This window comes from Cygnus atratus, chromosome 2 (assembly GCF_013377495.2).
Source record: "Cygnus atratus isolate AKBS03 ecotype Queensland, Australia chromosome 2, CAtr_DNAZoo_HiC_assembly, whole genome shotgun sequence".
Lineage (NCBI taxonomy): Eukaryota > Metazoa > Chordata > Aves > Anseriformes > Anatidae > Cygnus > Cygnus atratus.
In genome coordinates this window covers 155,083,113-155,109,162 of record NC_066363.1, presented here as the reverse complement: position 1 = coordinate 155,109,162, position 26,050 = coordinate 155,083,113, and the positions used below count along the sequence as shown (strand labels likewise).

Below are 26,050 nucleotides of genomic sequence, written 5' to 3'. Positions count from 1 at the left end.
AATTATTATTTCTTTCAAAATCTACAGTAAAGCCTTGTGCATTTGTAGGACGCCACTCAAAAACCCATAGTGGTGTCCATTTAAACACCTTAGAAAAATGACCTTCTTCTGCACATCACCAGTCCTACAGTACCTTTCTTGATTTCTTGGGTTTGTTGTAAATCTTTATGATCAATTTTCCAGATCATGTGACACTTCTGCCAGGGTTTTCATGCTTCCTCCTCACTATCACTAGCACGCTGATCTCTTTGATTTTGGCATCTTGGTTGTGATTTTTTCCAAAGCTTTGTACAAGAAGCCTTCTTATCTGTGTTCTTCATGAAAAGTAAGCAGGAGAGCAAAATATTTTGTTATTTTGGTGGATAAAATCTTATTTATTGTTAGTGTCAGCGCTGTATCACTATTGGGCAACCCTTTCCTTTGCTTGCTCATATGTGGTGGAGAACACCCTGAAGCTATACTAGTGGCTTTTGCAATGCTTACCTCAGCCTGATTTTCCAGTGTTAGGCATAAATTTGACTTTAGATCTAGTTCCCATTCTTTGCATTTTTTTGTGTTCACTCCATTTTGGAGATGTTTACTCAGCTGGGCTGAGCTGAAGTACTTCTCTGTAGGAATTCTTCCCAAGCCTGCAATGTAGATAGCAGTTACTTTTACATAAAGAGTCTGTTCAATTGCCTCCATGCTCAGCTCAGACCACCCTCAAGGCTCTGCTGCTCCAGTGTCCAGATAGCAAATAGTCCGCTCAGATGAGAAGAGGTCATGAAGACTCCGAAGAGAGCTCACATCTCTAAATTGATCCCTCTCTTGCTTGGGTGGATTGGAAGAGACTGGTGAGGGTGACCAGTCTTTGAAGCCACTTCTTGATAAAGGTAGGTAGAGTCAGCTGTAGATGTTTAGGTTCATCCTGAGTTAAAACAGGAACACTTCATGCTCAGCTGTACCTGTTGCTTCAGCATGATTTATCTATCCCATTTGTAGTTCATGCAGTACCGCAGTGTAACAGAAGGATTGGTATTAGCTAGTGTCAAAGCTGTTTTCCATCTACCATCCTGTTAGCAAGGACTGAGGACAGTATTCACTCATGTAACAGTGTGGATGTTTGCAGAGGTACTGACAGAAAGAGTATTTTATTATTTGCTCTCATTAGTGGGGGTCTGTTTTATGTCTTGTTCCCACTAATACTTTTACAGCACAATCAAGAGAGGAGTAGGGCAGTGGCGTGGGGAAGTGGAGCTATTTATCTGTTTGCTGCTGAAAAAAATGTATGGGATGCCGTACTTACAATGGACTGTATTTTGATCAGGGAAACGCTCTTCAGTAATGAACAAGCTATTTTGAAGTAATCATACAACTTCACAGTATGGGAACAGGAACCTTAATTTTTATGTTTTTGCTTAGTTGTAAAGTCAGTATTTGATAATTTCTCCCTACCTGCAAATAGAGGAAGATCTGGGAAAGAATGGGCAATATTTGCCTGTCTTATGATTTGAATACTGATTTGGGGATTAAAATTAGAAATGCAGATAATGGGTTTAATTTAATTTCCTGTAGGATGTTTACTTTAACCGCACAACAAGAGGTCTGGTGAAACTCAAATGAGGATGTCTTTGCCCCTTTCTGGTCACCTAAGTTGAAGCTACTCTTTGCTCTTATTACGTTTGTAGTATTTATAATCTCCTTCAGAGCTATTCTTAACATTTTGCCTGAAAACTTTCATTGAAAAATGACTTGTTCTCAGAAATTTTCAGGGAAACTATTCTATTTTAAAGCAATGAATTAATAAAATCTGAGCATTTCTATTTCATTTTAAATTTATTCTTTTGTTTTGAGCCCTTGATCCTTTCACTGCCCTATCTGTTGAATTCCGTGAATATCAGTGGGATGTTGGGGACTTAATTCACCATCGTTCTCTGCATTAATCTACTGGATCAACAGTGACACTACCTTATGGTGCAAGACATTGCAACACAAACATAACGGAAAGAGCTTGGAACACAAGAGATATTCACAAGTCTCCTCTGTATTCTGGGTATAGAACCATTCTCTAAAGCCTTTCTTTAGGATGAGTGTATCAAATTCCATGATGGAATTCCTTCTTTTCCAGTATGGAATTCGTACTGGAAAATGGCATTTATCTGACATGTGCCAGCTTCTGGACTCTTCTCACAGAGGCCACCCCTGCAGTGCCCTGCTACCAAATCTTTGCCATATAAACCCAATACACACATGTAAAATCTAAGGGGAAATGATAGTCATATTCCTCAGTATTGCAGACCTCACCAGTCTCTAGATTCTCTTCACATCTGGACCTGTAAACTAATTTTAACCTTTATCATAGAGTGCCTTAGGTTTCTATCATTTTTCTGTGCAGTTTTGGTTTTGAACAGTTAAGCACGTTGGGTACGGGGAAGTAGGTATATTTATGACTTCATTCAAATGATTTTGCCAGAATAAAGGGGATGAACAGGGAAAGGCTAAAATAAGATAAAGAGCTAGCTATTTTATGCCATTGCACCTAGCTCACTTTGAAAAAAAAAAAAACCAACAGTAAATTTAATATTTAGGTATCTTCATGTATTTTTGATGTCCAAGGCTGTGTTACAGTTAGCAGTTCTAGTCTGGGCCAAGTGAAGCCATTTTCCTGATGAAAATGTTTAGGGCTGTTTGAGATGCTCACAAGGCACTGGGCAGTGTCTGAGGACAAAGGAGCAGCTTAGAGGGGCTGTGGTGGGCTGAGCACAACCCCCATCCCATACCCTGAACTGCTCGAGGATATGGAGAGGAGTTAGGAGTGATGGAGTGATGTTGAACTTGGGAAAAGGGACACGGAGTGGGGGGGAGGTGTTTCTTACTACTTAAATTAGCAAGAAATTATACTCATTTTCCCCAAGGTGAGTCTGTTTTGCCAGTGATTGGAACTGGTAAATGACCTACCTGTCTTTATCTTGACCCACAAGATTTTTCATCATATTTTCTCCTGCTGTTCTGTTGAGGAGGGTGGGTGAAAGAGCAGCTAGGTGGAAATTTGGCTCTTAGCCAAGGCTAACCTATCACGATCTTAAGAGACAAATATCTAAGAGAGTTACCAGGCAGTTTTGGACGTGATTCTTAGGAATAAATCTAGTGGAAGGGACATGGAGCAAAACATCATTAATATGTACATACTGAGTAGTGTCCTATTACCCTGCCTTGGCAATGCACTAATACCACATTGCTGTAATTTCGAAATGTTTAGACTGTGTGTATAGCCCGAGGAGGGTATTTTTGTCAGTTAAATATTTGTATTGCATAAAATTGTAATGAAAATACAAAGGGTCTTAAGGCATAATTCTGGTACTCGCTCTTGAAGAAATCAGCACCAATAACATTAAGTCAAAACTCTTAATCATTGTACAAGAACAGTGTAAGGGAGAGAAGGATCAAGCAGTTAATGTTTGGTTGTATTTTAACTAGATATTGTGTGTTTAGAGTCTGAGCTTCTTTTGTTTTTTTTTTTTCTGAAAACTAAAATATAAATGGAGAGGTTTTATTTCCAAGTTCTTGCCTGAAACAGATGCCAAAAAGGATACCAAAAAGTGCTAGGGGTTGTGCTGGGACTATATCCAGGGGGCAGGGATCTGCAAGTTGGAGCAGGTAGGGTAAGGTGAGCTTTCAGCAGTGAGGGACCGTAAGAGAATTGTCACCAAGACATTTTTTTTCTCTCCCCATCAGACCCCTTCCATCAGCTCCTAATCTAGCAGAGACAGATCTAGATTATTCACTATTACATCCCTAGTAAAGATTACATTGCTAAGCGTGACCTGTATGAGCTGTTGTTTATTCAGCAGTTCTCAGAAGACTGGATTTTCTAACAGTTCATTTCCACGTAGTGTTATACTCTTCTGGAGAAGCAATTCTGCCAACTGTCATAAAGTCTTCAGGTGCTGGGTAGACCTTTACATTTCTAATTTAGATTTTATTTTTGTATTTAGAGGATGAAAACAAATCAGGCTGAAAATGTCTCCACACACTTGTAAGACAACCCGGATGTGAGGCATTTATAAATGAATAAACCAAATATAGGGTAGGAGGGAAAATGCAAAGAAAGGGGAACTGACACCAGCATGGTTTTGCGGCAGCTCAGTGGGAGAGCTGTGAACTGTCAGAGGTGTCCTGTGCTACAGCGAAGTGGCTTAGGAGCTGTAATACCTACTGGTGTGCATCGCCTGTTATTCCTTGCTTATGAAAGTGCCAACAAGGGAAGACTAGGATAAGTTTATTTCTCCGTTTGGACTGAGTTCATATTTGCAAACTTTGTAAAGTACCTTGCACTGTGTGTAATAAACTGGTGAAACTACTGAAGTTTTCTTAAGTTTTCTTTTTTTTTTTTTTTGGTCATCCTTCACCTAACGTATGCATCACCTATAGGATAGCAAATAACTAGAAAACAACTGCTTGAGGTGTGATTGAAGCTAATGACAACATTTTAAAGATATGATATGCTCAATATGGAACACGAGAATGATAATCCCTATGTATAAAATGAGTTTTCCTGGATATGCGATTGGCACATTTATTTTCTTTCCACAGAAGTTTCCAATTCCTTTATTTTGCATTAAATTTTTGTCACTGATTTCCCTGCATTTTTCCATATGTATTTTTTTCACTTTTTTTTTTTTTTTTTTTACCCTGTGAGAAGCCAAGCTCATTTCACAGCCTTTCCTTATCAGCTACACATTTGGTCTGTGTTCATTCAGACTGCTATAAAATAGGATGGGGATGATAACGTCAGTATAAATGATAACTTCAGTTAAGAACTACAAAGCAGAGAAAAGGGCTCAGTATTTCTGAGTCTGTTCTGGGCCTTTCTGTTTGTGTGTAGATGCCCATGATATGTTCTCAAAGATTTTTCAGACGGATGAAGCAGTCACCTGTGTAACAGCATGACGTTTATAATTCTGTCTCCCCAGGTATTACCAGATAAGAGCTGGGCTGAAAATCCCATCCAGGATTCCTCACAGGCTCTTTGCTACAATTGCGGGACAGACAGGTAAGGAGATTCCTGAGGGGTGGGACATGGCTGGAGATGGGGCAGGGTGCGTGAGGAGAACAGGTGAAGTATGGCCATTAATTTCAAAGTCTGATCTTGGATTTGGATCCAGTCCTGGATTTCCGTACTGATCTCTGACTGTTCAGGTTCCTGTTCTTGTGTGGGATGTTACTGAGTTGGGCTTGAGTTTTAGTGCATGTGTGTGTTTTCATGCTCAGCTCTGGGGGTGTGCAAGGGGGCTTATTTCAGACTGGGCCATGCTTAGGTGAGTGTGGAGGCAGCTGAAGAGCAGTCACAGAATGGTCTGTTTTAGAAGAGACCTTTAAAGGTCATCCAGTTTCATCCCCTCTGCCATGGGCAGGGACACCTCCCACCAGCCCAGGTTGCCCAAAGCCCCATCCAGCCTGGCCTTGAACACCTCCAGGGATGGGGCATCCACCGCTTCTCTGGGCAGCCTGTGCCAGGGCCTCACAACCTTCTGAGTGAAGACTTCATTCTGAATATCTAATCTAAATCTACTATTTCTTAGTTTAAAGCCATTCCCCCTTGCCCTATCACTACACCCCCTGACAAAGAGTCCCTCCCCAGCTTTCCGGTAGGCCCCATGTAGGTACTGGAAGGCCACAATGAGGTCTCCCCAGAGCCTTCTCTTCTCCAGGCTGAACAACCCCAACTCCCTCAGCCTGTCTTTGCAGGAGAGGTGCTCCAGCCCCTTTATCATCTTTGTGGCCCTTCTCTGGACTCACTCCAATACTTCGGTGTCCTTCTTGTGCTGCAGGTCCCAGAGCTGAACACAGTTCTCCAGCTGGGGTCTCACAAGGGCAGTGCAGAGCAGTCCTTGCTGCTATGTGAAAAGAACAGAGAAGGAAAGTGATAGGGTGGACAGGATTGGTCCAGGAGACCTTGATTGCACAGATCCACTGTGCAGTCAAGATGTTACTTAGACATATGACTTTTTTTTCTGGACTTTCAAAGCTGGAGGAGCGTTATGAATTGGGGTTGGAACTGAAAGAAGGACAAAACAAAATTACATATTGAGGAAAAGCCATGCATATAAAGACAATTCTTCACTTCCTGCTGTAAAAGTGTACACTGGGGTGCTGTCTTGGGGCCCTACGGAGGTAGGAGCTTCTGAGTTAGTGAACACTACTGAGTGTTGACAGAAACCATACCAAATCCACAGCCAGGTTCACGCTGGCGGACACTGGTACAGACTTGTGTTCTGGTTTTGGCTAGGATAGAGTTAATTTTCCTCCTAGTAGCTGATATGATGCTGTGTTCTGGATGTAGGATGGGAATAATGCCGATAACACACCAATGTTTCAGTTGTTTCAGAGCAGTGCTCACCCAGAGCCAAGGACTTTCTAGCTCCTCATGCTGCCCTGCCAGCGAGGGGCTTGGGGGTGCAGCAGGAGCTGGGAGGGAACAGGACCAGGACGGCTGGCCCAGATGGACCAAAGGGATGTCCCATACCATGTGGTATCATGCTGAAATATTCCCATGAGGTGGCTGGCTGGGGTGGGGGTCTGCTGCTCAGGGATGGGATGGACATTGGTCAGCAGGTGACCAATTATCTCAACCCATGAGCTTTTACTTTTTTCTGTCCCAATTCTCTCCCCCTTCCCACTGGGAGATGGGGAAGTGAGTGAATGTCTGTGTGGTGCTGAGCTGCCTGCCGGGTTAAACCGGGATGCACTGTCCTTAGTATAAGGATACCCACTGGTAAAGCAATGTCATACCGTAGGATTATTGTAGCACTTTCTCAGTTAGATATTCTTCAGGTGTATCTTCATAATTTTGACATTTCTGGACATACATCACAGTTAGGCACACCAATTAATTCATTGCACCATTATTATTATCAGCATAGATCCTTTAAGTACTTGTAGAATTTAAACTGCCCTTTTCCTCTTGGGTTTTTATGTCAGAAAAGCAATAGAAATTCATGCCACCTTATCTGCAAGCACTCTCTTACGTGTGGCTTTCCTTGCTGACAATGGAAGGAGTTGGTTTACTATTCTAAATGATTTCTGGATGAAAATTTTTTAATGTTAATGACAGCTTGTAGAGAATAAGCAATGGAGTCCTTTTCACTCAATACTGTGCAGAGAGGATGAAAAAATGTGAGTGCAAGATTAATGAGTTCTTGAACTTGAATATTACATTTTGATTTTTTCATTTTTACATTTGAAATGTTCAAATTTAACATTATTTCATAGATTAAATGTTTGCTTTTTTCAGTTTGAAAGTCTGGTTCAGTTAACCAAGATTAAATTATACATTAAAATACAAAATAATTCTACAAATTACATTTGCATAAAATACAAATAAGTATACAAAAACACACACACAAAAAAAAGTCTGAATAAAAATTTCCAAACTCGAAGTCTGAGTAAAGAAATTGATTCTACAGAAAGAAAAAAGTCCAGTTCTGGTTTGGCATACACTGTAGTGTGAAAAATGCCCAAGGAAGGAAGAAAAATATTTTTCATCCTGTTCCAATGTAAATCACCCTTGGCATATACAAAATCATATATAAAATAATTATTATTTTATTAACTTTTGTGGGATTTACAAGAAAAGTGTGGAAACTGACAGCATTAGCAATGTTTAGTTTGCTTTCTGCTAGTTTTTTTCATCTGCAGAAGCAGAAGAGGAATAGTTTCAAAGAATTCGTTGGAGGGGAAGGCACTCAGGCTTGACTTGACTCAAGCTGTTTGAACTTAAATATGCCATGTAGCATGCATATGTATGTGTAAAAATATATAACCATAAAAATATATACAATTATTTAATACCCCTAACTATTATTAGTGTGGTGGGTTTCCTTAAAAACGGGAGGAGACTGGTGGCTGGTGACTTCCTCCGCTGTAAAAGGAGAGAAGGAACAAGGCTGTTTGTGTACAGTCTTTAGTTTCTCTCTGCAGTTTTTGAGACCCCATGAGATTTAGTTTTCTGTCTCTGAATAGACATCATGACTGATGCAGCCTCCTTTTGGCTTATGAAGAGCAAACTATGCTCACCGCTTTTTCTTGTGCAGCTCATAACGTCACATACTTGTCAGTCTCAGCATCAGTTCTGCAAGGCTGAGCTAATGCAGACATATCTTAAAGTCAAACTATAGAAGCACTTTTCTGACTGGATTTATCTATCTATCTATCTATCTATCTATCTGTCTATTTATTGTGCCTCTTTTCAGCAGCATGGCTTATTAAAATATGTTATGGTGACGTCCACCGGGAGGATACATTAGGCTGAATATGCATGACTCAAGCACAGTCAAAGGAGCTGGGAAAGTGAATGTACCGTCTCATACTAGCACATTGGTACAATTAGCTCCTTGGCTGAATTGTTTTATGATCCACTAAGTGTCTTCCATAAGTTTTTAGGCTATCGTATAAATTTGGAGACAAGGATTCATAAAAGTTATGAATACACAGTCATTCAGTGGTTTCCAGGCTATAGATAAAAGACAAAAGGTTGCAGGAGCTTATCTTTAAATCATATCTTTAATGCATATTTATTTAAAAGTTTGCCGGTAAGCATACAAGGTGAAAATACTGGGAGAAATAACAATGCTCAGAAGCGGTTAGGATTAGCTGTTGTATCTTGATTTCCTGGACCACCTGAGTGGAGAAGAGTGGAGGCCAGACCTGTACAGGTGAAGATTACTTAAGGGAAGTGGTATATTTGGGGTAAATTTTAGGAGTATTATCACCTAGGAAGACATACAAGCTTGAATTACATTTTTGAAGGTGCCAGTGCAGCTAAATCTCAGTAAAAGTATAGTTTTGAATTTCCTCTGCAGTGTTTTGCAATAGAATACACACCACCTGGATGTATTATTTTTTGGACAGAGAATTATTCCTTATTAGTGAAAGCTTCAGTTAGGTTTTGCTATATGCTGTTTTTAGACTCACTGTGCCTCGTTCTCATGCACCACGACCATGGAGACCTGCTTGCCTGTTTACATTACAGACCAGGGAAAAAATTTGGTGAATATTGAGAAAAAAAAAAATTGCATGACTTATAACTAAAGAAATTACTTAGGACTTTGATTTGTGCTCACATTTCCTTTGTTTCTCCCCTCCAGAAGTACCACATTACAAATTTTCAAAATTTTCCAAACAGACAAATATTTTTGACAACTTGTTCTGAAAATCTAATGACGAGTAATACAAAGTATTTAAGAAAAAATAGTACCTGCTAGTCTAATCTTTATTAGATCGTAGCAGTGTTGTACTTAATTTTACTGAGTTACATTGGGTTATTTGCTGATAGTGCAGAAAGCCAAAGAGAGTCAAGGAATATGTGTTTCTTTTTCAGCTATCTCATATAATGCAGGGGAGGCGAGATGCAGTATTTGCCATTACACATTAGCTCTTTTAATTGGTGTGTAGAGATGTTTCATGTACGCATAGTTTGATGATTTCTCATAAAATGGAATACCTTACATTAGGTGTCAAGAAAAAAATTAGCCTGATTTAAATTGTGATGTGCAAAAAGGAGAGTATATCAGAAAATGAAGAAAATTGCTGCAACCCATGCTTTCATTTTGCTAGACTAGTTCCTGATCACCCACATTGAATGCCTACAAGACAATTTTGACCTTTCCTATAAATTAAATGTTCATTCTGGGACTACCGCAGACCTAAAACCTAATCTGAAGGGTTAATTATAATTATAATATGCTCCTTGACTAACTGTTTGTGTCTGTTTTTAATAGACAATTAGTGATCCTAATCTTTTTAATACTATCTGGATATCTCAAAAAAAAGTTTCTACTGGAGGAATTCTACCTTGATTTTTAAAGAAAAAATCTTTTCTTGTAAACTGCTTCTTAATGCAGTCATAACAGGCATTTGCAGTTAGTTGCTCATTAGAGCAAGAAGAAACAGCACCATGACTTGTGGAATAGTATGAAATTGCAGTCATTAGTTTCAATAACTTTTTGAAAGGTAATTTTTGCCTCCATTAAGTGAAGATAAGCTTACTGCTTTTGAAGCATGAGAAAAGGGGGGAGACATTCATATTTTAGCCAGTACATGTTTTTTTTTTCAAGGCTTGTTAAAGTAATCTGAAAATAAAAATGTATTTTATATGTAAAATAAAGCATATCTGACAGATACAAATTTTTACCTAGAGGAGACCTTGTTGTGAGAGGAATGACTTTGTGATGATTTATTTTAGAAACCCTTATTACCAGTGAGACCATAAAAGACAGTCAGAAATTTTATGAATTGGTATACCAATGATCGAACAGAATTCAGTGATACTCCACGAGATGGGAATAAAGTTAATCCGAACATGGAAAAAAGATGAAGAGGAATAAACCAAAGTGAAAAATCCAGAACTGGGAAGGGCTTGTAAGCACCAACGCATGCCATGGGGCTCTCTCCCTGGGCAGTGAGTCCGAGACAAAAAAATTTCATCATCAGTGGCAACTTGAAGGTCTGGTAGGAACAGAAATCAGTTGTTCAGATGCAGAGAGAGCCCCCACACCATTTTTGCTGCTTAAGGCCAACAATGTCCTTCAGTTTTATTGTTAAATGATCCATAGGGGTTTTCAGACCTACTGCTCTGGAGGCAGGACCTTCAGAGGTCCTTACGTGTTTACTAACATGTCTCTGATTTCCCCACACAGTGATCCTTGCTGCTTTCAGTCTAATGTACAGTTCAACTGTGCAAGTCCTTCAACATCCACAAATGCCCTAAATGCTGAATAGTCATTTTCACTAATTCAGTAGATAGTTGCATCCAGACAACTGTTTCCTCCTGCTGTGCACTGAAGAAAAAAATGTCCTTTTGATGTCCGTTGCTTTATTTGGGGGATTTTCTCATCTGAATTAGTATTTCAAATAAATATGTGGAACGTCAGCTACACAGTTAGGTGACACAGCAAAGAAATATTTGTTCACCTAAGTTTCTGAAGCTCAGAGTCATTTTCAGAAGTGAATCCTGTAACTGAACAGGGCTCTTAGGGAACTGACAATGAGTTTGAAAACAACAATGAAACAATACAAAAACAACAGCAACAACAACAACAACAACAACAAAAGAACAACATAGATTTTGTTTGTGTATTTAAGAAAGCAACAACAAACTTTGCATTGATGCAAAGTGCTACCTATCTTCTCACATTTCAACATGTCTGAGAAATGAACCTTGGTTTATAGAGCAATACAGTCATAAGAAACTGCATTTATATTAGGATCTTTCATAAAAGGAAATTAATAGGGTATCTTCTTTTTATCCTCACTGAATCTATGTATTGGCAGGGAGGCAGTTTTATGTAATTCTTTCCATGAGGCTAATTGGAAGTGTCAAAAGGTAAGGTTAAGATAAAAGATTCATCTTAGAAATATGCAGCTTTAGAAATATGCAGCTTTAATCAAAAGTCACATTGAGGGAGAAAACATTCTGAACTTTTTGATCAAGCAATTTAAAAATAATGGTGTCTCCTTTAGAAATGATTTAATCTAAATATAACATCTGCATTTATTCTAAATATAAATATGCTAAATATATTATTTTAAAACTATAAGAAGTCTCTTCAAACATTTAAATAGGAAAATGATGATACATTGGAAAGGTTTCTGCCTGAAAAATGTTGTCTCGGCACTTTCAAATCTAGCTTGTTTTAGCTTAATTATAAAAACTGAGGGTCTGCATGTATTCCTCTGCTTAAGAAGATTTATTTTCAAGCTTCAGCAGTAGAGTTCTCAAACCTAAAATGTAGATGTACTTAGTACATGCAGATGAAAGTGGCAGGTTTGGTGGCAGGTTCATTCCAGGGATATGTGGATTTTTGACAGTTTTTAGGTATGGGCTTGTAAAATGATATAGAAGTTTGTCTTCAGAGCCTGAATTTTCAGAAATGGTGGTTATTTGGATTGATTACATCTTTTTATTTTATTTTATTTATTTTTTATTTTTTTCCCAACCTGAAACACTACAGTTTCTGTAGGAAAGTACTTCTGAAACTAGGATGTCAAAATGTGCTAACTAAATAGCCTCATCAAAGCTGAAAATCTGCAGTAAGATCCAATATTTCCTGTTCACCAATTGCCAAGAAGGAGAAGTAATATTAAAAAATGGATAACTTGTGACAAATCATGACAATCTTAACAACCCTCTTTTACAAACTATCACATAAAATTTTTATATAAATCATAGGAAAAAAATCATAAAATGTAGCTGGAATCCTATGTGGGAAACAAACTTGTTTTACCAGCAAAACTCCTTCAAGTCTGTCATCAGAGCCAAAAACCGAATGGGTTTGGCTTCACAGTTCCTGGGAGCTATAAATTCCTGTAAGCTTCAAGTACCTGAAAGCAGAGTTATTGCTAGTATTAAGTAAAGGGTATATTGTCTTTCTGGAGAAATAATAGATAGAACAGAAAGTTCGTCCTTCATCTCCTGATTTCATTTTGAATGTGGGACACTATCGTGTTAAACTGACAGCTGTAATAACCTCATATTCCCTCTAGATAAGATGTATCCAAGGGAATACAATGTACTGGACAGAGGGCTACAAAAATACTAGAAACTTCTGTAGAAGATGCCACTGGGCTGGATTTATGTTAGTTAAGAAATGGGCAGGTGTCACGACTGAGTTGTTTTTCACTAGTTCAATTTACAGATAAAAGGGAGTAGACACCTTTGGTAAAGGCTATGAATCACCAGTTAAGGGAGGATCTTGCATATGTCCAAAGGGCTGAAGAGTGAGGGGTTACGTGAAGGAGCTGTGTCTGCAGCCATGTATGTGTTAGAGGGGCTATGTTACCCTAGTAATGAGCTGGGCAATCATGAGACTGTCACCTCAGTCTCTCATATGTTTTAAATTCAGATTTAGCAGGTAATTCCAGATTGAAGGTTTTTCTACCCAATGAGCAATGAGTTACCCAATAAATCTCAGACTTCACCAGGCATCTGAGCCTCAAGATTTTAGGGTCTGAATTAGTAGGGATTAAATGGAACTAGTAGGAACACTTTCAGGAAGATGTGATTGTATTTTTGCATGGGGACCACAAGCACTTGTAAACCTTTCTTTAAAAACATTTTCAGATGGTGGAATATATCTTACTGTTCTGCTCAGCAAATCATTATAGATGTGCTGCAGGGAGCAATGGCTTATTGGGAGTATCAGGATGTCCCAGTGATTATAGGACACAGTGGATCATCAGAGTTAGGATTTGAGGGATAAAGTATTAGACTTGTGTTCTGGAGCAACTGGATGGAGCCCATTTGTGGCACTACAGTTGGCAAGCCTCGTCTCACCTCTCTGCCTCATCTACTGAACAGAAGTGGTAGTGTTGAGCTCTGCAAAATATCTTTAGATCTATAGATGATAGGTTTTATATAAGAAGTAGATATTCATTAGTTGAAACATATGTATATACTCAGCATTTACAGATAATAGTGGTTGTTCCCGTGAGGCTGTCTTGCATGATTTATGAATAAGCCTCTGAAGAAACCTTACTTTACCAAGTTTTCTATACTTTCACGAAATACTTATTTTATAATGATGTGCTAGGTTGTATTTTAAGGGCAGGCAATAAATCATCTGTAACTTGAGTTATGGCTGTGAGATGGAGGCGGCCCTGGGAACCTGTGACTAAGGGTAAGAATCATCTTATCTAACTGCTGATATCTATGCTGTGAGCATCTCCACCTAAGCTAATCAGCCAGGCTCCCTTTATAGTCAAAGAAGAGAAATAAGTAATTTGAGGGACTGATTTAACATATCTATTTTAAGATGAGTTGAATCACACCTATGTCTTTCCATTTACTATAAAAGAAGTCGAGGAACTTCTGCAGAGAGAGACATATCCATTGTGTTTGTACAAGCCTTGGCACAAAAGGGCTGTGATTGCACTATGTGCCTTCACGTATATATGCAAATTAAGAAGTAATAATAAAAATCAGCAAAGGTGAGTCAGGCAACAGAGGGAGCAAATGGTGCCCATGTCTATCCCAGCAAATAATCAAAAATGATACTTTGAGTCAGGATTTTGCATAACACTTCAACATAATGTCTCAAGCTAAAAAAAAAAAAGGAAAATGATAAGACTCCAATGTGAGATCATCTTTCTTCTACCTTCCTTTTTCTTTTCATTGGACCTTATTGTGGCACCACCAATTAAATAAATAAATAAAAATCTTAACTTGTCTGTATAACTGGTTCCAGTTTGTTCAGCAAGAATTGTCCCTGGGCAATACTGAAATGGCTGCCCTGTGAAAACAATTAAGCACAAAGGCAATGATCTAAAAAATGAATTCACATTTTCCTTCTGCAGTGTCACAGTATTTAATTGAAATTGTGTTAATGGTGGTTTGTTTATTTATATTTTGCGAGACAAAAATAATAATTATATTTTCACCATAAATGTCATAGATGGACAAAAAATATACTGGGAAATAGTAGCCAGGCTTGAATTTAGATGAACCAGGAACTGAATTCAAGGTTCAGCAAAGCATTCTGTGCTATTAACAGTTCTCTAGGACATTGCTCTGTGGTCAGTAGCCCTGAAGCTTAGCATTATGTATTAGATGTGATCATAAATTAGAAAAATGAGAGAATTTTCTGTGCATTCAGTTGTACTCATGGGCCTTTCAGACGTATATGCTTAATTTACTATTCTGGCCAAGGAACTCTGGCTAGTTTAATTTCACATTGATAACACTGGCAGGGAGTGCTCTGAAAAATCTTGTGGCGTACGGATTGAAACAGCGACATAGACAGAACAACCTGTGTGTCCTTGGCTCCGTCTTATCTGTAAAATGATGGTATTACTTCAAAGATATAATTATATATATGACAATAACTTTCTAAGTGTGTAAGATAAACAGGAATCCAAATAGCTAGAAAGCTATACCCTTTAGGGAGTGATTCAAAATGACCTGCTAAATCTTCCATCAGCAGAAAATTTATGTCCCAGGCAAGGTAATGGTGTCATGATGAGAGGCAAATGTTCTGGGAGATTTGTTCATTGCTTCTTTTGGTCCAGAAAGGACCATTTTTATAGCTAGTCTGATACCCTCTGAACCTAAGCCACAGAACCTCAGCAAGTGCTTTGTGCACAAAGCACAGCTCTGGCGTTTGAACTGTGGCATGTCTTTGTAGAAAGATGTCCAGGGCCAATTTTTAAGAGAGGATTTTTTTTTCTTTCCACTTGAAAGAATGGGTTGGCCTGCTTTCTCTGAATAACTTCATGCTAGAAAGAAGTGGAGCACCCATTGCCTTTTTAGCAGCTGTAATCAGAGAAATTTGATGTCTCCTTCTCTTGTGGTTTTAGTTAATCTTCACCTTCCCCATGTTCTCCTTATTGCTGAAAGAAGGCAAAAAGATCAGATAAAGGCAAGTAGGAAGTGTTGTTACCAGCATGAACAAAGAGCATTGGCTTGAATACGGCTATTCCTATTTTCTTTGTACAGCTACTTTATTTATCCATTAACTGTGAGAAGAAATAAGTCAGTAAATAAATTGGTCCATTTAAGCATAAGCACTTTTCCTGGACTGAGATTACCCTTTAAGTCCCTAGATTTCGTTTTGATGCTTAAATTGGACAGAAGGGATGTGTGCGATGGTATAAAACCCTGCCTAGTGTCAAATCACTTTCTCACTGATGATGTGTGCACTGCCCTTAAAGAAAGGTCTCCTTGTGTAGGAGCTCTCATATCTCACAATATACCATCTGTGGCAGGACCTTTGAGACATCCTGTAGGCAGCCTGTCCAGCAGTGCCTAGCAACCTTCTACAGCGATGCTGATGATACACTGACAAGTCCTGGCATTGAACCACACGTCCCAGTGGGAAATCCCCAGTTTTGCTTTAGATTTTGCCAGCATCTGTTTGCATGGAGAGCAAGCCTGGTTTGAACAGCAGCATTGAATCCTCTAATTGCTGCCTATGAGGCCTGATCTTTTTCTCTCCATGAAAAATACTTGAGATGGAGTCCAGGGAAAATACAGCACACTGTGGAAGAAATAGAGGGCTGAGAAAAATGTGACCTGAGTTCTGTATAACATATTGAAGAATAGGAGAATGATTCCAACCTTCTTCTTCCTTCTTTAGACTTGCATTCCCTGCTGGTGTGACACCACAGTCAGAGCCTGCAGGTAATGCTGGAACCCAACACTTCCTTTCCTGTAGATTTCTACGCACAGAAGTTACTCAAATACACTTTTTGTGCTGGATTTCATACAAAACTTTCACACCTTTCAGGAAGATGAGAAGCAACGTGCATCCCAAATGTGGAACAGTTTGCGTTGTCTTTCCACCTGCCTGAATGGTTAGGAAGCACTTAAAGTGGGATATTAAACCTGATGGCTCAAAGAGCTGCAAGCTATTTGGGAGAAAACAAACAAAGAAATAAAAATGCCACACACAACCCACCTTTTTATTTTGTGTTTTCTTTTCTAATGTAAATTTGGGTCCTCGTCCATGTCCCTTGACAGCATCACAGTACAAACAACTTCATCCGACATTATATGGAGACCCTGAATATGACCTGATCTCCTGATCAATTAAGAGCAGACACCTTTTCTGATGGCTGCTGTAAAATTCTGCATAGCAAAATGCTGCTTTGTGACTTGAAGCTTGAAAACAGTCCTGTTGCTATAAATGGATCGTGCTTGTTTCTTAGATGAGCACCTGCTTAGAGGTTTGCTAGATTGGGGATCAATCTTAAGAAACCTTCTGATTTCACCTTGATTTTAAATTATAGAGCTGGTGGCATAAAAATAGATGGTGCAATAACATGCATTCTATAGAAACCAACAAGGTTCAAAATTACATACTTGGCTTTCACAGACAGGCTGTAAAAGGTCACCTTCTATGGCAGATACTGCGTAGCTTAGTCTTCCCCTTGCATATGTGTGGGTGAAGTTATAGTGCATATAAGTTATATGTGCTACCACAACACCCTTCGCTCACAAGATCAGAAACACCCTGAAATTGCACATTTAAATGTGCCTCCGAGGACTGCGTGTAAAGAGGGTAGACCAGCAGAGTAGTCAACTTGCTGCATCTTTGTCAGGGGAGAAAGTGATAAAGTTGGTCTGCAGCCAATATAGGCCATACTTCTACAGTCTAGTACTGCAGACTATAACTTTGAGAGATCTGTTTCACGGAAGTGTTTTATAAATGCTGCAAATGACATTTGAGTAGCAAAGGAAAACATAAGAAAAACGGCATATGACTGAGGGATAGCATTGTAACTTTTTTTTTTTCTTCTTCTTAAAGAGAAGAAAGAAAAGATATTGCACATTATTTCACATTACCTAATAGGCATCAGATATTAGTGTCAAAAGCTGATATAGAAAAAAAAAAGAATCTAGGCAATAAACACAATCTCCCTTAAGAATAAGAATAAAGCTTTCTCATTATGTTAGTAGAAATGCTCGTGAAATTGCATCATTCAGGTTGTTATTTAGATCAAAGAAATTTATTTTAGCATTTGTTGCTTTTATAAAGAAGCTCCTTTGAAAGTACACTTTAAAGGATATCCATGTGTTACTGATGTTTCTTGTGGTTAAACAAATAAAGAAAATGAAACTATGGCACAAGGGGATAGAAACCAATGTATCAGAATTCAAGACAGTGAGTACCAGAAGCAAAAACTTCAGGACAGAGCTTAACAGAAGCAGAAACCCTTACATGTTTTTTAACAGGGGGCTTTGATGAAGTTATAAATATGCCTGTGTGGCATATGATAACTGGAAAGTTTGAGGACCCAGAAGGATTCACTGGTCCTTAATTCCTATGATTTCCTATGAGCTCTTTTTCCTAGCGATGATCTTGAGCAATCAGCCTGTTTTAGTTTCCCCATATGTACAATGGGGTTAATTGTATCATAAGGCCATTGTGAAACTTAATTACTTAATATAAAGAGCTTTCATATTCTTGGATATGTGACAGTGTAGGAGAGCAGAAAATTATTTATGGTCTTGAAACTTGTTATGGTTGTTTCACATTTTAGAGAGTAATACAGTGGATCCAAAGAGGGAAATGTTTGACCTACTATTTCTAACACGCACTGTGTAATGAGTTGAAATAATAACAGTAATCTGGGTGTCTGTTAATATAATTAAAACCACTGACACTTTTCTAGGTGGGAGTTTTCTGAATATGGCTCATGTCCTAAATGGAAGTGTGCTTCAACATCATCATAGCTGCTGTATCATGTCCAAAATTAGGAGAATAATTCTGCTTATGAAAATATTTCTTCTCCACCTCTACACATTAACTTGCCAGAAATAATTAATATGCATTTGGAAAATCTGCAGCAGTGGTTTTACCAGCTTCTGCTTTTCACAATCTAAGTACAGCTGCTGGCTCACGGCCAGAAACAAGGGTTAGTTTGGTGGAAGGTGCTAGCCCTAAGCACTCCAGGGAAGGTGGCATAGTAAGGGGGTTAGGGGTGCCTAGTACCTCGTCTTTTATTTATGCGTGAAGGAAAATATGAAGCTTCTTCCTTTATATGCAGGTCACAAATACTGTCAGTTCACCTGAACTCCAACATAGGAGACTCCTCTCAGTGGCTGGCGCCTTGTGGATGTTGATGGATGCCTCTACCTCCAGATCCAGGAGGCGAATCATGGGCTGAGCTTAGACCTGAATGCAGAGCTTCCTCAGACCTCAGGCTGCCACTCTGTCCCAGGAGACTGCACGGTTTCCCTTGCTCCGTGACCCTCTGTGGCCATCAGAGCTCGAGGCTGCAGGGGCACTGTAGATGCATTATTCATTGGGAATATGAAACAGAGACCAGCTGAGACAAGTGTGCAGTTAAGGGCTGTTCTGAGGGAAGGAGATTTAAGCTGCAAACAGCAAAAAGTGTTTTTCTCCCCAGCTTAGCTGTGTCCCTTCTGCGCAGTGCCTGGGTAGGATAACATATCCAGCCAGATACTTTCTCAGTGGAAACTTTCTCTTTAATGTCGTCTTCAACTCAGGCCTATTCTTAGATGAAATCTTACTGTTTTAAGGCAGTGTTCTTTCACTTTCTGCGAAACATAAGCTAAATGTCTGTCATGTATATAGAGATCTGGGAAGATGCATATTAATGTGTTCAGGAGAAACAGCAAACCAACTGAAAATGTGGGCGAAAAGAACTAATTTAATGTAAACAGCTCAAATACACAGCTTAATTATTTTTAGTATTTGTTTATTAATTACTAGGTCTTGGCACTTTTATGTAGCACTTTCCTTCTGTGCTAATCAACATGCCTCGTTATTGTGAATTAATTCAAGTCCTCATGAGGTAAAGAAGAGCTTATGCCTGTACCATAAAGCCCCAAACCCTGCTGAAGATCTCTACCCTAGCTTTGACCTGATACACTTCTGTGACCTAGTACATCTTTAAACCACCTTACCTCCTGAGAGCAGTGTCCTTGTGCTAAATGTTTGTTTGTCATCATACTCTACGTTATTCATCCTGCCTCATGCTCTGGTGGAAGTTTGCTGTCTGTTACCTTAGGGGTATTTGCACCAACTGTTGTGCAGTTGTTGGTATCATGCCAAGTTTTTCTCACAGTTTCCACCAAAAAGTCCTCAAAACCCCACAGAGGTGTAGGCAAAAAATGTTACGTTTTGTCTGCAAGTAGCCTGAAAACAGGAGGTCAACTATCTGTGGAAGTTATCAAAAATACTGAGTTAATTTTTTTTTTAATGTAACTCCTCCTGATTGTCTTCTCTTCCCTCTGAATACTATAAAATTTTCCAGCAGTGCTCTGGTCAAGGTTCAGGCTTAATGAAAGGCCAGCCTAGTGTTGTGCTAAGTGTACTTCCAGTCATGGTAACTAATATGGTCTCATTATTTCCTGGACTTATCTGTTTATGTCTGTCCATCTGTTGTCTCTCATCTTACACTTCAACTAGAACAAGTTTGTAAGAGTAATATCACTTTGCTCTGGATTTATGTTTAGCACATATGTCTATAGTTTACACTTGGTAGGGTTCAACTCTCTCTTGCATCGGTGTCTGCAGGTCTTGACTTTGGACTTGAACTTGCAACCTCAGGAGGAGGAAAGGGAGCTTCTCACAAAATCTTAGAAACAATTGCAGACCTGAGTAGTCTTAAAGCTACAATGAGTACCATAAAATGATAATGCAAGCTTTCTGCGTAGGTTACATTGGGAGGGCTTCCTTCACTCCACATACTTAAAGGATGGATTTTAGGTTACAGTGATTTTCTGTTAGATGTTTCTTTCTCTCTATGTGTTACCAAAAACAAAAACAAAAAAAAAATCAACTTACATTAGTTGCCTGTTTTTTTCTGTGACTAAAATGGGACATGACAGATCTCACACTAAAATTTTATTCAAGGTGAGTATGTGTAACTGAGTGATGGTACTGGTATGATGTTGATCTGAGGAGTCTTATCAGTAGTCTCTGTTCTAAGAAATATGTGGAAGTTGGGATTTGTCACCATGGCAAGTATTTTCTTCTGCTCAGAAATACCAAGGTTTAATTTCCCCCCTTTTAAGTAGAGGGAAGTACCATAATAACTCCAATCGACCACTAATAAAGTAGGTATTACATTTGTGGGGGATGAAAAATCTCTTCTTGTACAAATAACACAATAAGGATCTCTGTGGTACTAGCCATAATAATATTTGATTGAAAATACACTCACCAGAGCTCAGAGTCTCAAGATTTAGATTAGAAGAGACTGCAAAAGACCTCTGGCAGGATCCAAGGAATTACCACGTGCTGTCATGTTGGTGTTGCAGGCAGGAAACAGAAGCAGAGTTTTAGACTTCTATAATGAATTTCTCTGGTTTGTGGATTGTAATAGGAAGGCTGTTTATTGTGAATTGGGTTTTAGGTTTTAATGAAACCAAATTAAACTGCAAATTATTGTGTGTTTTGATTTCCAGTAATAGATGTTTCTACAGTATTAGGAAGAGAGGAAGAGGACAGGGAGTCTAGACTGTTGCTGGACTGTGAGATCTGGCTTCAATCTCCTACTCTGCAACAGGCTTCCTCTCCAATGTTAGGCAAGACACGTATCTTCAAAGTCCCTCAAGGGCATGATTTTTTATTGGCTTATATTGAATATTGATGAGACAGGCCCAAGTCAACCTCTGCCTCAGCTTCCGACCTGTAAAATGGGTATAAGCAACCTCCACAATCAAGATCATGCATGATAACAAAGAAAGTGAAGAACACACACTGTGAAGTTGTGGTGACGGGCATAAAAATGTTCATGTGATAGATTGCCTCCAAGCAATTTCAACAGTGTTGGAGGCTTTCATGTCACATCAGACAGATTTAATTAAGAATGTTGTTCAATTTTACATTACACTGTGCCTGGTTTTGGTAGCAGTTAGCTGTAAAGAGAAATTCAGTGACCGAGGACAATGAAGTAAACTCTTTGAATGATAAAATCTGGAGGTGGGTTTTCATCCATTTTTCCCCTTGGGGGATAAACACAAAAATCCTTAAAAAAGTCTTTTTTTTTTTTTTTTAATCTTTCCCTAGTTTGAAATGAAAGTTATTTAATGTTGTTCATCTTTTTAACTATGAGCTGAGAGGAGCCAATGGGAGTAATTGGGAACTTCACCTTCATTTACATAATTGCAATGTGGAACGGGAAATTGGGTTATGCAAGGAAGAAACCTGGGGCTTATTAGTGATGAGCATCTTCAGAAGAGAGAGTACTCCCTGACATGGTGTTCAGTTGCAGGAGGTGGCTGGTCTTAGGGGATACATTTTGTGTTAGCCAGTCATTTAACAAAAAACACCGGTGAATTGAATTGAATTTAGTGCTTGCATGTGTCTGTGAGGTTGCTTGTTTGGTGATTGCCTACAAAAGCCTTATGACTATATTCATAAAACAAAGTAAGATGGTGAATACAAACTCAGGTAACCATGGGAAGAGGTACTGTTGTTTCATAGTGTGCTCATTATAGGCTGAATACATGCTTCATAGGCTGATTTGTGGTGTAGAATATAATCGTGTATAAATAGGATAAAAATCTCTCCCTGTTCTTTAAGCCTTTAGGTCTAAATGCAGATACTGAGGTAGCCAGCCTGTTTCCTGCACAGAATTTTATTGCATTCACTTACACTTGTGGTGGTTTTACACTGATGGCTAGCTAAACTCCACCAATTTGCTCCCTCACTCCCACTTGTCAAAGGAACAGGGGGAAAAGTATGATGAAAAAGGGGTCAAGGGTTGAGATAATGACAGGGAGATCACTCACCAATTATCATCACAGGCAAAACAGACTCAACATAGGGAGATTAATATAATTTATTGCCTGTTTCAAGCACACCAGAGCAGTGAGAAATCAAAACCAAACCAAACATACCCTTTCCATACTCCTTTACCTCCTCCCTCCTACCCCTGAGTGGCACAGTGGGATGGGGATATGGCTTGTGGTTAGTCCTTGACGCTTCATCTCCGCTGCTCCCTCACAGTCCCTCTCTGCCCCTGCTCCCGGTGGGGTCCCTCCCACAGGATGCCATCCTTCCCGAACTGAGCCTGCGGGGGCTGCCCACAGGCAGCAGCTCTTCAACAACTGCTCCCACACTGCTCCGTCCCACGGGGTCCATCCCCCAGGAGCAAACTGCTCCAGCACGGGTCCCCCACGGGTTGGCGGCAGCTCCCCCCAGACCCCCTGCTCCTGCGTGGGCTCCTCTCCACGGGCTGCAGCCACGGCCCAGGGCCTGCTCCTGCTCCTGCGGGGGCTCTCCATGGGCCGCGGCCTCCTCCAGGCCACATCCACCTGCTCCACCGGGGGCTCCTCCACGGGCTGCAGCGTGGAGATCTGCTCCATGTGGGACCCATGGGCTGCAGGGGGACAGCCTGCTCCACCAGGGGCCTCTCCACAGGCCGCAGGGGAACTGCTGCTGCGTGCCTGGAGCACCTGCTGCTGCACTCACCTTAGGATCTGCAGGGCTGCTTCTCACTCCTCGCTCTCTCAGCTGCTGTTTTGCAGCAGCAGTTTGTTGTTGTTGTTGTTTGTTTGTTTGTTTTCCCCTTTCTTAAGGGAACAAAAACAAACAAACAAACAAACAAACAAACTCTCCTCTCACTGAGGCCCAGCCAGCATGGCTCATGGCTCATCACTGGCCTGCAGCGGGTCACTTTGGAGCTGTCTGGAGCTGGCTCTGATTTGACATGGGGCAGCTGCTGGGCTCTGCTCACAGAGGCCACCTCTGTAGCACCCCTGCTGTCAAAATCTTGCCATGTAAGCCCATTACAATACTTTTTTGATTCAAGTGACTTGCCTATCACAAGTGGAAGGGTTAGCAGTGTTTTACTGCTGATCTTGTGCAAACAAGAAACTATCAAATTTCACATTCTAAAATAATTCAAGTAGGAATAATGCCTCCATGAGGATCAGTCACAGGACTTACATATATAAGTCCTCTGACATCCTTATTCTCCTCTGCTCCAAACCTCATACTGAAGGCATCTGATATTGATATCACTCCCATCTCTGCAAATATAGGCCAAGGGGACCACAACAGTATCCTTAATTTAAAAGATGAGAAGGTGGAGATAAAGAACTGAAAAGTTAAAGGATGGGCAACAGATGTGACTGGATGAGTTAAGCAAAGTGACTTCTCTTTTTCCCCAGATTACAAGGGTCTCCTTGTTGCTACAAGTGTATTGACAATCTGAACACAAGGTAGTGTATATTCAGCCATTGCTGAAAGGAAATGCATGAAGGGAAAAACTTGGAAGAGCTCAGTAGTACAGGGAGTCATATGAAATGTCTCAGTAGTAGCAGAGAAGAAATACACTTCAGTAGTGATTACTCTTTAAAGCCTGCAGGCTCAAGTTGAAAGCGATCTCTTTTTCATGTATTTTGACAGTTCCCAGAAATGACCCAATAGTAAATGATACGACAATGTTCTTGAAGCAGGAATAGCACAGTTGTGCTGGAGAAAGAGACACTGTTCCAACACGAGTTCTCTTCAGAGGTGCTGACCCAGCTTTAGAGGAGATTTTTCTTGAAACTGGTACGCTGAAAAAAAATCCAATACCATACTTGAGCTGTTTGAGTTTAAGTAACTTCAGCAAGGAAAATGTAGAAATTAAGAAAATGGCAACAAGATACTAAAGAAGCATTTGCCAGGTGTTGATATTAATGTCCTTTAAATTATTCATTTGCTTATAGAAATTACGGTTCAGTCAGCTGCTCAGTCCTAATTCTAGAAGATATAGACAGTTTCTGCAGGAGTAATTCCTGCAAAGCATCTTCTTGCCTTTATCCTCTGCAGAACTTCAGTTGCAACTAAGATAAAACAGAGAGATTTTTTTCTTTCTTTCTTTCCTTTTCTAGGAAAAAAAAACACTAATCATTTTATTTTGGTGCTAGTTGACCACTTTTCCAAAATCCTGAATTTCCAACAAACATATCTGTCTTCAGAAAGGTCTGCTGGCTGCACAGTGCTTCAGAGAACCAGGCTCCTTTATATTTTCCCACTGTTGGGCATAGAAGAGCTTGCGATGGCAGGGTTTGTATTAATGATGCAGCTTTTAGTATATGGGGACAGGATTTTAATCCAGTCACATGTAATTTACTCAGTATTACAGATAAAGTCTCTGATTAAGCTGGAACAGGAGTTTCTGGTTTCAAGTTCAATGCTGATGTCACTTGAACTGAATTAACATTTGTGTTGCGTTTTTATTTTTTCCTTCTCACCTCTGTATTTTTTGTAATAAATAAGGGAGGAGCACAACCTCTCCACATAACACTGATTAAATAGATATTGACTGTGTATATCTTCTACTTCAAGACTGTTTTATTAAGAGTTTTCATGATACCTCCCACCATAGCCTTCCAAAGATTATTCTGGCCTTGACCATTGTATGAAGATTGTGTCACAAACGGATAGATTGGTAATGGGATGAGAATCTGTGAAGAGCTATCGTGAAAGTCGCATCCACGGTTTTTGATTGACATTTTAAGCCTCTTTGCTGTTGTTTACTTACTCAAGGCTAGCTGTCCAGATAGACGTGTGATTTGAAATATAAAATAGACATGGTAGGCAATGCAAAAGGAAGGAACGTGGCTCCAGTGCACAGAAGAATATAAGAGAAGCATCACAGGAAGAGGAGTATGATAGGAAACCACTGAATATCAGTTGTAGTTCTAGAAAGGTCTGGCAAGACAGTGTATAACAGCTAAATATTAACTAATGCGTGGAAATGGTTGTCATGCTGTATGGATAAACTTCACAGTTCTGAGCTCTTCCAGCTCCTTACTGGCACCTCTCTTGTAAACCACATAAACAAATTCTAATCCTGACTTCTGAATTTCAGATAGAAAGAGAATAAAAACTATATAGGAATGCTGAAATACCACAAACTTAAGCAACATCAAAGATTTTTTTTTCAAGACAATAAGCCTCTGAAATTCTCTAACACAAATAACATTGAATTCAGTAAGAGTGGACAAAGGTGAATAAGAATATCCAGATATCTCAATAGGGAAGTAACAAGTAGAGTGAACTGGTGTGTATAAATGCCTTAAGAAGTTCAAGTGCCTGTGAAACAGTAAGGAAGCAAATAGACATCCAGTACAGTATTCTATATGTTTTCTGAGAAAACAGGGAAGTTTGAACAACTTATGCAACTTATGCAGTAAGGTTTATACAATAAAGATGGTTTTGTACAGTAGTGAAGCCTGTAGTGTTCCTTCCTTCCTTTCCTCTTTTTTCTTCTCTCTCTCACTCTTTTTTTTTTTTTAATTATAATTTATGAAAGCTTTCTACCATTTCTGCCAAAGGTTCTTGCCAAGCCTATTTTGGATGCTTTCCAGTTTCCCCTCAGTTTTTCATTCTTTTTGCCTGTGTGAAAAGTTCCTATCAAGTCTTTAAAATCCCTCTATTAATTATAAATAAGAACAAGCTAACTCTTAGTTTTTTTTTTTCCCCATGATTCATATCCATAGGCTCTTACATGATTTCCCGTAGCGCTCATTTTCAAGGACAGCCATCCTTACAAGGACATGGATGTGTGGAAAAGCCTTACAAAATATGAATAGATTTTTTTTTCT

At 39.5% G+C, this 26,050-nt stretch overlaps 1 protein-coding gene across 1 annotated transcript in view; it reads left to right on the top strand.

Moving 5' to 3' along the window:
- FAM135B (family with sequence similarity 135 member B) overlaps nt 1–26,050 on the top strand; it is a 141,728-nt gene that overhangs the window by 27,604 nt on the left and 88,074 nt on the right. Inside the window, exon 2 of the mRNA XM_035561690.1 lies at nt 4,953–5,032. Coding sequence (XP_035417583.1) covers nt 4,953–5,032 — 80 coding nt within the window. The remainder of the gene's footprint in view (nt 1–4,952; nt 5,033–26,050) is intronic.